The sequence below is a fragment of the Felis catus genome, chromosome C2 (assembly GCF_018350175.1).
Source record: "Felis catus isolate Fca126 chromosome C2, F.catus_Fca126_mat1.0, whole genome shotgun sequence".
Classification (NCBI taxonomy): Eukaryota; Metazoa; Chordata; class Mammalia; order Carnivora; family Felidae; genus Felis; species Felis catus.
The window spans coordinates 58,961,185-58,973,270 of NC_058376.1; the positions used below are offsets into that span (position 1 = coordinate 58,961,185).

Genomic DNA, 12,086 nt, shown 5'->3' on the forward strand with positions numbered 1-12,086 from the left:
AGTTTTTCATATAGCATATGGGTGAACAGTTATTTTTATTCACATAAACCTAGAACTGAACAATTATAAGGTAAAAACATGATGTAGAGTCGAGAAATTGCTATTCATCTCCTGATTTCTTTAAAAAACAAGCAGGATATAAATGATCAACTCTAATAAAACATATGCTGTAGGAAAGAAAAAAAACCTGGTATGTTATACATATTTTCCTTTGCTGTAATAGATAAACCAGAACAAAAATCAATGTGCTGTTTTGTGATTAGATAGGGACTATAACAACTTTCTGAGGCTGTTTTCATAAATAAGAAACCACTTGTTTCAAAAAACAATTTTGTTCCTAAAGGCAATCTTTAAAAGACACAATGGAAATTAAAATCTTTAGCTTGGAGCTTTTAGATGTCAAAGGTAGTATCAATTTCATTTTTCATGACAAATGTTTAAGTCTAAAGGAGATCAGAATCAAACAGCTAAAAAAATTATGACTATGAAGTCAACTTTTAAAAAAGGCCATTAAAATTCCAACTCTCCTCGGGTCCTTTTCCTCCACACCTTACAAGTGGATCTTTTTGGCAAAAAGAAGTAACAAAAAGGAAGAGGGTAAAAATCAAATAAGGAAAAAGTACTCTAGCAACAGAAAACACAGCACTTCATCAAATTTTTAAATTTCTGTCTGAGAGAAGCTGTAAGTATGGCTTCAAGCATAAATTTTTATTTTTTTAAATATAACTCTTTGTGCAAGATTTACTGATATACACAATGTAATTCTTACCATTTTTGGTGACCAAAAATTGTTTGCCTGTTGGTAGATATGCCTTCACTTTCAATTCTTCCCCTGTAGCCCTTTAAAGAGTAAAAAGGACCAAATATGAGAACTATTTTAACAGGCAAAGACAGAACAGAAGCTATCACATCTAAATACCAAAACTACACAATCCACACTCTTGACAAAACGGTCTCAGGACTGGTTTGGGAAGGATGCTGTTAAATGATGTATGTTAGGGCACAGAAAGACACAGCATTTTAAGTAAAATGTACTAAGAGACACAACACAGACAGACCTAACAGAATTTATATTACACGAGACAAAAAAGGCAACAATACAGAATTACTAAACAACTATTATGTTTGCCTCAAACAAAAAGAAAATGTTGTTCCTTAGTGAGTATAATCTCAGACTTTGAGTTCTAAAGTATTGTTCATCTTCAGACCAAGAGGAGGCCAGAAAAATAGTTGCATGACATTACATAACAAAGTAGGTGGTTGGCAAGATCCTTGTTTCTTCCACTCTATTAAAATTGGAACTAAGAGAAAAAAGATACTTTGAGTCACAAGATGATAATGTTAAAAATAATGAGTGAAAACAGAAAAAATCCTTTTATCAAGTATTTATTAAGTGTAAGACTTAAACTCTAACTTTTATTTACTCCTCGGAACTCAAAGAGGTAACATTAACATCTCTATTTTAGCTTAAAGAAGTCAGATGGCTCACAGTCATAAAACCAAAACACAGAACAGCAGGGCTCCTGCTCTTCAACACTATTCCCTCTGTGGGTCAGAGCCAGCTATAACCATTTCTGATTTTTCATAGCTACTTTGGACTATCAAGAATTGGTTCAAAGATTCTTCTGTGGGTCTCATAATGGAATTGGCCAGAGCTGGAGCGGCATGTGGTTTATTGCAAAAACTGAGAGTCTGCTTCCTTATCAGAGCTTCAGTCTAAAGTTTAATACATTTGAGCACAAAATAAAGCCAGGAAATGACCTACTATCTTTTAGTAGCCACCTAGGCTTCTTTAGACCATTCTCAACTGTCAAATTCAACAATGAAATGGCAATGCCTTAAGTTCTGAGTGAAGAATATACAACAAGGTCATAATGGTGCCTGCAGACACGAAACTGTAACATACAAATCATCTTTTTCTAGCACAGGTTTAAAATGAATTGCTCCTTTGGCTCCAGCTGTTTGGCCAGTATGGACACTGGAGTAACTAACTTCTAAGTTACAATAAAATTATTTCAACTATCACATTTCATAAAGTGAAACTATAAACTACCTGCTAAAGGAAGAGCCTGACCATATACCAAACCTCCATAATACTATTAATCATATGTTTGAACTAATTAGACAAATAAAGACTATGACTAAGAAACCTAAAGAAAATGTATACCTATTAAAGAAAATCCTAAATTACTTCCTTTTATAAAATGTATATTATTTTAAATTTTATATACCTATTTGACTTGAAATATAAAAAACTGTAGGCTAGAACCAAGCTAAATATAGTTTTAACAGACAATTTGTAATCTAAAAAAATCAATCACCCTTACTACATCAGACAACTGCTATGATATTAACTCAATTCTAAATACAAAACAGAAATACACGTAAGGAAGACAAGGACATAAAAATAAACCTGACATTTTGGCCTTTTTTGTACATTAAGAAACAGTGTTCTAAAAGAGCAATTGACAAAGAGCAGTAACAACTATTTTGGGTATGTGCAAATATAAAAATTAAAAAGAGAATAGGCCACAGATAAAAGAGAGTTTCAACTTTGGCTTAAAACAGTTTTAACTATTTAAGCTCTTTAGATATGAAGGAAAACAGTATCAGTTCTAACTTTATTAATTTTAGAACCTCTGCTCCCAAATCAAAACTACACCTTTCAACAACAATTGTAAAAGTGTCATTGGGGGAATTTAAAAAAAAAAAAAGGGGGCGGGGGGAGAAGGAGTTGAGCCACTTATATCCAAACAAGATGGTAATTCCAAAACAATTCTAGCCTTTAAATTAAAACAGCTCTGCCAGTATTGGGATCACTTTTTCAGCCACAGTCAGGTAGTTTTACTGTAAGTACTTGAAAGTACTGAAACAGCATTTGTTTTAAAACATTGTTATTATTCAGAATATTTAAAATATGTTATGAGATCTGCTAAGTTGCTTAAATTAATTTTATAAAAGTGTTAATAAAAAAATTAAAATGTAAAAAGCCTATTACCAGCAAATTTCCAGTTAAGACCTTAATGAGTATCATGAACCTTCTTTTTGGCTAATTTCTAAAATGGGAACATACTTTTGAACGTGAATACAAAGTTTTATGATTAAAAAACATAAGACTGTAAAATGTCTGTGTTTATTAATGTTATAAAAATATTCAATAAACATTTTAGTTAAAAAAAAAGTGAGCTGGTCATATTTATTGAACTCTTGAACATTAATTTTTAAAGATCCACCATAAGATCAGACCTAGACACTACAAAGAAAGTGAATACTAATAAAGGAAGACATTTATCTCAAAAATATCTTTTATTCTAATGGAGCAAAACAAAATAGGTATAACACCCAATTTGTCAGCCTTTATTTTACTTTAAGTATCATGGGCACACTGCTTAACAAAGAAATCTACTAGGAGAGGGTTAAACTGGTCATTCTAAAGTTCATGCCCTAATTTATTCTGCAAATTGCCGTGATTATGAAGTCATACCTTTTACTAATTTTCGATTTCTCACTCAAGATTACTTACCATTGCCATGTTGGACAGTGGTGGACTAAGTGATCTCCAGCTGCCACAAACTATTTAGGATTTAGAAGGAATATAAAGAGAAAGGAAAAAGAAAAATTGAACATCACTGAATGTTAGATGGTAAAATACCAAAGTGACCATCTGTGTAATCTTGTTACACAATAATCACATAAATGCAAACAACACCAAACCTGCTCTACCAGTCTGGTGATTTATTTTTTATTATTACTAAAACTGCAAAATTTTTTACATCCATAAAGTTTAAATTTTGGAAGAAAAAAAGTATTGAGTGTTATTTTTTATTCTTTATTTATTTTAAATTCCATTTTTATCTTCGGATTAAATAATGCCAAAAGGATACTGTATCATGAAATGAACAAAGGTAACACTGCAGAATTTAAAATGTCAAAATCATTTTATGGATAAATAAGATGAAGAGAGATTCTTGCTAGTGGTTGAAAACTCAAAGAAGATCTTTGTGAAAAATTACAAATAGACACAGGCCTACAATGTAAGAATAGTTTATTACATCACAGTGTACACTTCTCTTTTTTTGTTCTTTTTTTAAATTCAGATAACAGCCCATTTTGAAAGTTTTTTCATATTAACAAGAGAAACGCAGTGCCAAACAATGGAGAAGAAGTTAGAAGCTTTTGGACTGACTCAGAAAACACCAACACAGTTAAGAAATTGAATCCTCTAACACCTTGGACTTTCTGGGCAGGTTGAACACTGCACAAGTTTTTGTTTTTCTTCAGAAATAAAAAACTGAGAAAGAAAAGAGTTTAAGCTTTTGAGAATTTCCATTATACATGAGCATGAACTGATCTTACTATAAGACAGGAATCAGGCTTATTCTTGAGAGCAGAAAATGAAAGTCTATTAAGCGTAACTGCAGTGTCCCAACTCAAGCAATACACATGCACATATTTTCCCAATTACTTCTGTTTCACAACAGCTCTAACTTAAAATCATTGTTCATGGGTTATTACACGCCAAAAAAAAAAAAAAAAAATTTACCTTTAATCTTCCAATGCTTTTCTGAGAAAACAATGTCTACATTAATACTCTATCTTCGTTTAAGAAAGTAAAATTTTATAAAATAAGAATTCTAAGAGTAATTTCTTTAGAGAAGATACATTAACAAGATTTAGCAGCATATTCCCAACAGCAACTTTTCAAATGTTTCTGTTCTTTCATTTCAAAGAATCTTTTTATAGTTAAACTAGTTAGGTAAAGACAAAAAACCCAAATGAAAACAATACTCTCTCCCCAAAGTTTTAAGCATTTTAGTTCACTGTAACCAATGCTACCATTAACTCTGTGGTTATCAGAAACTAATTTATTACTGAAAAAGTATTAACTCAACAAAATACAACACAAAAACAGTCAAAAACTTAATTCTTTAATGATATTGCCTTGACTCTAGTATTTTATTCCATGGCACCTCCAGTAGCATCTATTGAAAAACAACAGGGGCACCTAGCTGGCTTAGTTGGTAGAGCATGCAACTTTTGATCATGGGTTTGTGAGTTTGAGCCCCACATTGGGTGTAGAGATTAAAAAATTTTTTAGAAATTAAAAAAACTAAAAAACACTAGAAGAAAAATTATAAAGGAACAAAGAATTGTACAGATAGCTAATATATGTACACATTTATCCTCATTAGCAATGGCCTTTATTGCATGCTTTATATGCTCAAATGAAACAAAATGCAAGGCAGACTCGAGTTTCTCAAGCTGTAGTTTCTCTCAGTGATTAAAAATTGCACTGCACTGAATAATTCCAATAAGATGGAACCAATATTAACATTTTAGTCAGCAACTTTATCCTTCAAGCTATTGTATTACTGATAATCCAGTCACATACATATATATATATATACATACATATATATATATTAATTTTAGTCAGACAATTCTGTATTAGATAATGTCTACCTCTCTTTTTAAACAAAGTACTTCCAATACCTCTCAATGAAAACAAAAGAGAGCTGGAGACTAAAGCCAGAAGCCCAGAAACAGTAAGAGAAAACAAATACGTAGATCAACTCAGTATATCATTTATCCGAAGTAAATTATGTCTTATTTTCCTCCTGGAGACTCATTCTAATCAAACTGAACTCTGTAACTGCGTTCTATCTCAATCCAGCATTATGTGGTTGGTACCCAGCTGAGCTAGTTTTGCCTTGCATTTTTTTTTTTTAAAGGAGGAAATTTATAAACCACTTAATGATACAACTCTGTTGGAGTATAACTGTTAGTTATTCATTCTATGGTGAGTAGCTGTTTTAAAAGTTAGCTTAAGTCTATCCAATGACCACAGACTTGCATCTCTCACTCCAACTGTCTATTTACCAATTAGTCATCTTCCCATATATAAAGCCAAAGAGTGGAAGAAGAATAGCATACTCTCATTCCTGCTCTTGATTTCAGATAGTTTTAAGAGCTATGTCTAAATTATACGTTTGTCTGGCAAGAAAGTTAAGAATATCAAAACTTAATTTTATGTGGTACTCAAAATATTAAACTCTTGGTGCCTAAGGTAGAATCGATCCTTTAGAGAATGTCTAGCCAAAACCCCTCATTTTATAGACGAGAAAACATGAGGCCTGTGTGTAGTAGCTTAACTGATTTGCCCAAGTCAGAAAAGGAGAAATTAAGAGAAATGGGTCTAGAAGGTCGATCTCCCAGGTTCGTTCTATACCGCCATCTGTCTTCACTAAAAATAAAGACAATTTCAGATAAAAAGATCAGTTCAGCACACCATTCTCAGAACTCACAAGGATTTGGAACCCAAGAGATTCCATCACAATTGAAAACTGAAAGATCAATAAATTCTTAGGCGTGGTCTTAGAATTTCTAGCAACAGCCAGATCACAAAGCATGGCCCAATTCAAAATGTTTCTTTCAAAACAGTAAGTAAAGTTCTATTGCCAACGAGTGGTATTTTTAATGAAAGTTAAAGGTGAAGCTTAAAATTTTCGCCATTTATTAAGACAAGAAAGTAAGTCTGATGCAACTGTAACTATTCATGAAACTGGAATGTAAAAGGATTTTTGGGACAGTATTTATTTCTCAAAGGATAACAAAACAAACTACCTAAAAAAAGAGAACATTTTTATTATATAGATTTGGTGAACAAGTAAAATGATTCCTCAAAACCTAATTCTATATTAAAAGTTCAATAAAACACAACTGGCCTATAAAATAGCCATCAGTTTCAGCATTAGGTAGACTCAACATTACTTGGTTAGTAGAAAAAGTTAAAGAATTGTGAGAAAAAAGTCTGCCTTAAGTATGTAGCAATAAAATATTTAAGCTAAATACCGAAAGAAAACATACAAGCAGTAAGCCAAAGTTTCCAAATGAAAAGCCATGAAATCTCATGTTTGATGCAGACAAAGGCAAGACACAGCAAACACCACAAGAGCTCCCTGCACAGCTTCAATATAACACAAATATAAGTGAGGGGTAAGTGACCAGGAATATTTTCCATTCCCTCTCCCACCATTTCTAAATCAAGAGGAACTACAGAGAAATATGAGAAGTGGCAAACTGAGAGGGAAGTTACATCTTCTTCTCACATAGGAAGTAGAAGTCCCTATAAAACTGCTAATATAGTCAAAGGAATCTAATTTTAATCAAATCAAAATTAAACTTTAAGATATTTTCTTATAAAACAAAAAAGCCACACAGTTTAATATAATCGTAAGACATAACAGCTTCAGAATATCTTTAACACTCACCTCTTCTGGTGTGATTACACCTGTTTCCTTAAATTTTGATTCCTAAAAAGAGCAAAAAGAATTAACATATTACACTTTCACTTTCAAATTAAAGATGTTTGTGGGCAAGTATTTGCCTGGTACCTTTCTAGGCAAAGGAGCACATACAAAAAAGAATGTATCACTGGTACCTAGAGGAATATACGAGTCTAATGAAGGAAACTGACATGAAATAATTACAATTTGATCAGTGCTATAATAGAGCAAAGCTCTTTGGAAAAGCATCCAAAGGTTTATACATTAAGTCTTACAATGATTTTGTACACATCTTTATTTTACAGAATGATAAAGATGTCTTAAAAATGTTTAGACTTTTTACTATTTAGTCAACATCTCCAACATCTCTCTTCAATGGAGTAATATTAGAACCCAAATCTAGAGGTCATAAATTATTTAGTCCTTTCCCATTATTATATCACCAAGATATTGATACAATATTTTCTCCTCCAAAGCAAAGATGCTATTTACCAAATGTTTCTCAATTTTAAGTTAAATGTAAGATTTTGTAGTACAGTCTACAAAAATGAAAGAATTCATTTATGAACATTATTCATTCAACACGTCTTTAGAATGACCAATATGTGCCAGGCACTATTTGAAGTAATGGGGCTACAGGAGTGAATAAAATAGACCAAACTGATCCTTGTCCTCATAAGGAATTTAAACTCTAGTGGAGGGAGAAAAGCCAAATGGTAATGAAAACCACGAAGAAAAATGAGGCAGAGAGGAAACTGGTCAGGGGTGGAGGAAAAGAGATGGCTATTTAAAATAGGATGGTGAGAAAACAAAGACTTCCCTGATAGGTGGCTACTGAGCAGAGACCTTAAAAAAAATGAACAAGCCACACAGCTGTAAAAGAGCATTTTAGGCAGATGGAGTGGCAAATACAAAAACACAAGGCAAGAGAGCATTAAACGGAGAAACAAACAGGACAGACTAGACTGGCTTAAGCCAAAGTGAGCAAGGACTAAAGTAGCAGTTGAGATAAGGGTCTCTCCCAATCAAGTAGAGGCTTGAAGATCATTGAAAGGACTTTGGCCTTTACTGTACCATGACTTTTCTTAATTTCTACTTGCTAGGATAAGTCACTGTTTCTTTCAAGGGATCTGGTTTTTCTTCCTTGCCGTCTTATGTCTAGTAGGAAACTACAGGATTCTCTCTGTAAACAGGGACAGGCAAGGAAAGGATCAATAATTCTGCTTTCCTTATTACTAAAAATACACACTAACAAGTACATTCTGACAAGCTAACACTTTTCAGTTTGGAGAATGAGTAAAATGATTCTTCAAAATATAATTCTAAGTTCAATAAAATACAACTGGCCAATAAAACAGTAGTTTTATATTTAATTTGGGAACTCTTTTTCTTTTCCTTGGAAAAAAAAAGTTTAAGAATATGTATTATTTCAATGCTACATACCTTAGTAGACATATTTCTGAAAAATGACATAATATGCAAAAGAATCATTTGATTTAAATGTCAAAATTATTTTCAATTTCAGAGTTATTTTAATTACAAGGGATTTCACTGTAAAATATATATATATATCATATAACATATATATATATCATATATAAAAGCATAGCAAGAGTTGGAATTCTCATTTATAAACTTATCCCCACCCCTTTTTTTTACTTGGCCCAACAAGGTATCATTTTAAAATCAGTCTTGGAAATAAATATTAAAAAAGTAAGTACAGGGCTAACATTTCCCTTTGTCATGGAAAGGGAGCAAAATAAAGCTACCCACTATTCCTAGCATACCAGAATAACTTCTTGAATAAAGAGGACCAACCATTTCCATGGGTATTTCATCCCTACCGTAAGATTTGTAAACTTTTTACTGAAAGCTTAAAAAAATAATAAAAGCACTTAAGAACTCCCTATTCATTTATTCTCATTGCTCAGTTTTCAGAAAGGAAAAACAATAACAAACTTAAATTTTAAGACATCAAAACTTGAACGCACTTGTAGAAATTTATCTTTGAAAATAAAGTCACTGCTTTAAAACCACTATGCTACAAATTTTACTTTAAAAACGCCGTACTGACAATGCAAAAAAATAAGTATATCTAGGAGCGTCAAGCTGCTCCTTATTATCACTTAAATCCAAGATTTACAAATAGTTTTTCGGCTATTTAAAAAACTCAGGAAAGGGAGGTTTTGCCTGGTAGGTTCAATGGTACTGTTGGAGATAACGTTGCACTTCACAGTGTTCTCTGAAATCTAACAAGATGAGACCTCAGTCACAATTTACTATTTCAAACTCCTAATCATAAGAGACTTTCTATGAAATTTGAGGAATAGTGACATGTCATTTTAATACCAAATACTGATTTCGTTTTTAAAAAGATAAGCAATACGCTCGTTTAAAAAGTTCAAAAGACTTCCGATGTTAAGATTTAACATTCTCAAATCTACTTAGCTGCGGACCACCTTCCAACTTGACGTACCCAGACGCGCTGAGCTCTGACGGGTGGCGACAGCAGCGCTCCAAGTTTACCTGAAGAGCCCGAAAGCCCTACAGAGCAGCTGGGTAACACCTCCGGTGGGGCTGCGCCTTTGCCTGTGTCCCATCCCACCCTTACCACCTTCCTACACTTTCCCCCGCCGGAAAACACGGTGTCCCTCCCGGCGCCGGGTCCTCAGTCCCTGCGGAGTTGAGCGTGTACCTGACAGCCCCTGGCAAGCCCGGCCTGGCTTACCTTGAGGACCGGGGTCAGGTACTCAGCCACTTCCAGTGCCTTTCCCTTCACCGTGTTAATCACATTCTGCATCCTGGGGCCGGAGAAGCGGCCGGCCCCGCGATGGGGTGGGAAGGCAGCGGGGGCAGGGACCGGGAGTCAGAAAAAATCCCCGCTGCCCCCGACGCGCATCGGCACCCAGCCGGCGGCACCAGAGGGGACGGGACGCGACGGGACGGACGGGACGAGGGGGAGGGGCGGCTGCGCCAATCGCGAGGGCAGGGCGCACGCTGCTCACAACCCAGGCAGCGCGCGGAGGACCGGGCCTAGGTGTCTCCCCGGCCGCAAGGGAGGGCGGCGGGGACGAGGGGAGAGTTGGGGGGAGAGGCGGGCGCACGCGCACCCCTCGCCTCCTCGGGAGCTGTCTTCTCCCCCTCGCTTCACTCGCGCCCCTTCCGGCTTCCCCTTCTCTCTCTTGCCGTAGCTCCGCCGCTACCTGGGCCTCACGTGACACAGGACTCTCCCGCCACGTGACGCGAGAGAGGGCTCGCTGGGGCGGGCTCAGGTCTCTTCTCCCCTCCCTCCGGAAGCGTAACACTGAGCGCGCCTGCGCAATGGGTGCCAGGTCCGCTCTTTCCTAGTCTGGACGTAGTTGTGCTTTTTTGTTCCGGAATAGGAGGTTCAGGGGCTGGGGTTTTTCGCCTTTCTTTCCCTCCCGTAGCTTCCCCGACCATGGACCCTAAAAGCTATTGCTGCCTCTGCAGAGCTACACAGTTACTGTTTCAGCTGTAGGATGTGCGTTCTTCCACCAAAAACCCTTTGGACGGACAGAGGTAACCTCGCCCAGCTGGCAAAGAAATGCGCGTGCGTATGAGGGGAGGGCGCGCCGCTCGAGATCCCTACTGCGCATGTGTGACAAGAAGGCTTTTCTCCCTACCCCCCCCCCCCGCCCTCCCCCGCCGTGCCTGGAGGGAAACCTGCCTGCCTCCGGTAGGGGAGGTGTCTCTTTTACCTCTACGTTTGCGCGCTGGTGGGCTGTCGGTGTTGACGTTTCAAGCCCATCTCTCACCAGTCCTCCCGGCCCTGTGCGCTATCCCTTACACAGGCAGGCTTTGGACAAGTTTCTCAGCCTAGAGTTTAGTGCCCTCAACATGTCAGAAGAGGACTCTAGAGTCATTGATTTCTAAGCTCTCTTGTACTTTTAACACCAGTTAGGTGCAGATTCACAACACTGTTTCAGATATTCCCCTTTCGGTCATTATTGTAATGAACTGTCCCTCTTTCTAGGGAAGAGCTGCTACTGAGGTGAAGGGAAATCTGAAATTCTCCTCTAGGGCAAAGTTGCTAATAGGAATGGAAGTTAAAATTGGCTTTCTGCAAAATTCTGCAGTCCCCAGATGTCAGTTGCTCACTTGCTACTTTTAGCAGCACTTCTAGTCTAGCGCTGCCTTTCTGTCTTTGGAGTCCCCCCCCCCCCTCCCCGCAACAACTTTTGACACTTTCATTTTCTTTCCCTTTTCTCTGATTCTCCTCAGTTTTCTTGGTTTGGATACAACTGTAGCCAAACATCTAAAAAATTGCTTTTCTGTTCCTCACTAATCAGTGGTATTTGTACTATGCTTTATCTACCAACAGAGTTGCTCACGAATATGTTCTCTTTAAGACCATTAAAAACCAGTGGAATGGAAAGCAAGTGCTGTGATCATCCCACATTGTGCTCCTTGTCAGCGATGTATACATTCCTACTAGGCACCATATTCATTGCTTTGAGCTCAAGTCGAATCCTACTGGTAAAATACTCAGCCAATGAAGGTAAGTGAAGACTTGGAATATATGGAACACTTGCATCTAATCACACGTTACGTCTCCTGTCGCTGGTCTCCTTGTATGCAAAATAGAGAAAATACCCTGGCAAGTACTCTGCTTCATGTGAAGGGCAAAGCGTGTTTAAGTTTGATTCTTTAACCTTTTATTCCTTAGCAAGAAAAATTTTTCATGCTGAGTGAAATTTGGGTTAAATACAGTGTCACACCCTTTACAGAACAGATCATAACATCTGACTATTATTTTAACAGGTATTTCTGGACCTATAG

General features: G+C 36.5%; 2 protein-coding genes across 13 annotated transcripts in view; one reads left to right on the forward strand and one right to left on the reverse strand.

Annotated features, from left to right (window-relative positions):
* Window positions 1-10,439, reverse strand: part of ATG3 (autophagy related 3) — a 26,841-nt gene extending 16,402 nt beyond the window's left edge. Inside the window, exons 1-4 of the mRNA XM_003991630.6 lie at window positions 10,015-10,439; window positions 7,272-7,313; window positions 3,524-3,573; window positions 770-840 (exon numbers count right to left, since the gene is read on the reverse strand). Coding sequence (XP_003991679.1) covers window positions 770-840; window positions 3,524-3,573; window positions 7,272-7,313; window positions 10,015-10,086 — 235 coding nt within the window. The 5' untranslated portion in view covers window positions 10,087-10,439. The remainder of the gene's footprint in view (window positions 1-769; window positions 841-3,523; window positions 3,574-7,271; window positions 7,314-10,014) is intronic.
* The window catches only part of SLC35A5 (solute carrier family 35 member A5), a 25,643-nt gene continuing 19,898 nt past the window's right edge, over window positions 6,342-12,086 (forward strand). Inside the window, exons 1-4 of one of the 12 annotated variants that reach the window (XM_045036955.1) lie at window positions 6,342-6,440; window positions 9,735-9,857; window positions 10,715-10,857; window positions 11,657-11,805. In XM_045036955.1, the coding sequence (XP_044892890.1) occupies window positions 10,787-10,857; window positions 11,657-11,805 (220 nt within the window). In that variant the 5' untranslated portion in view covers window positions 6,342-6,440; window positions 9,735-9,857; window positions 10,715-10,786. Of the gene's footprint in view, window positions 6,530-9,734; window positions 9,858-10,615; window positions 10,858-10,958; window positions 10,984-11,628; window positions 11,806-12,086 lie in introns of those variants that run through there. The other 11 variants (XM_019839717.3, XM_019839716.3, XM_006936043.5 and 8 more) reach the window with 11 other exon arrangements.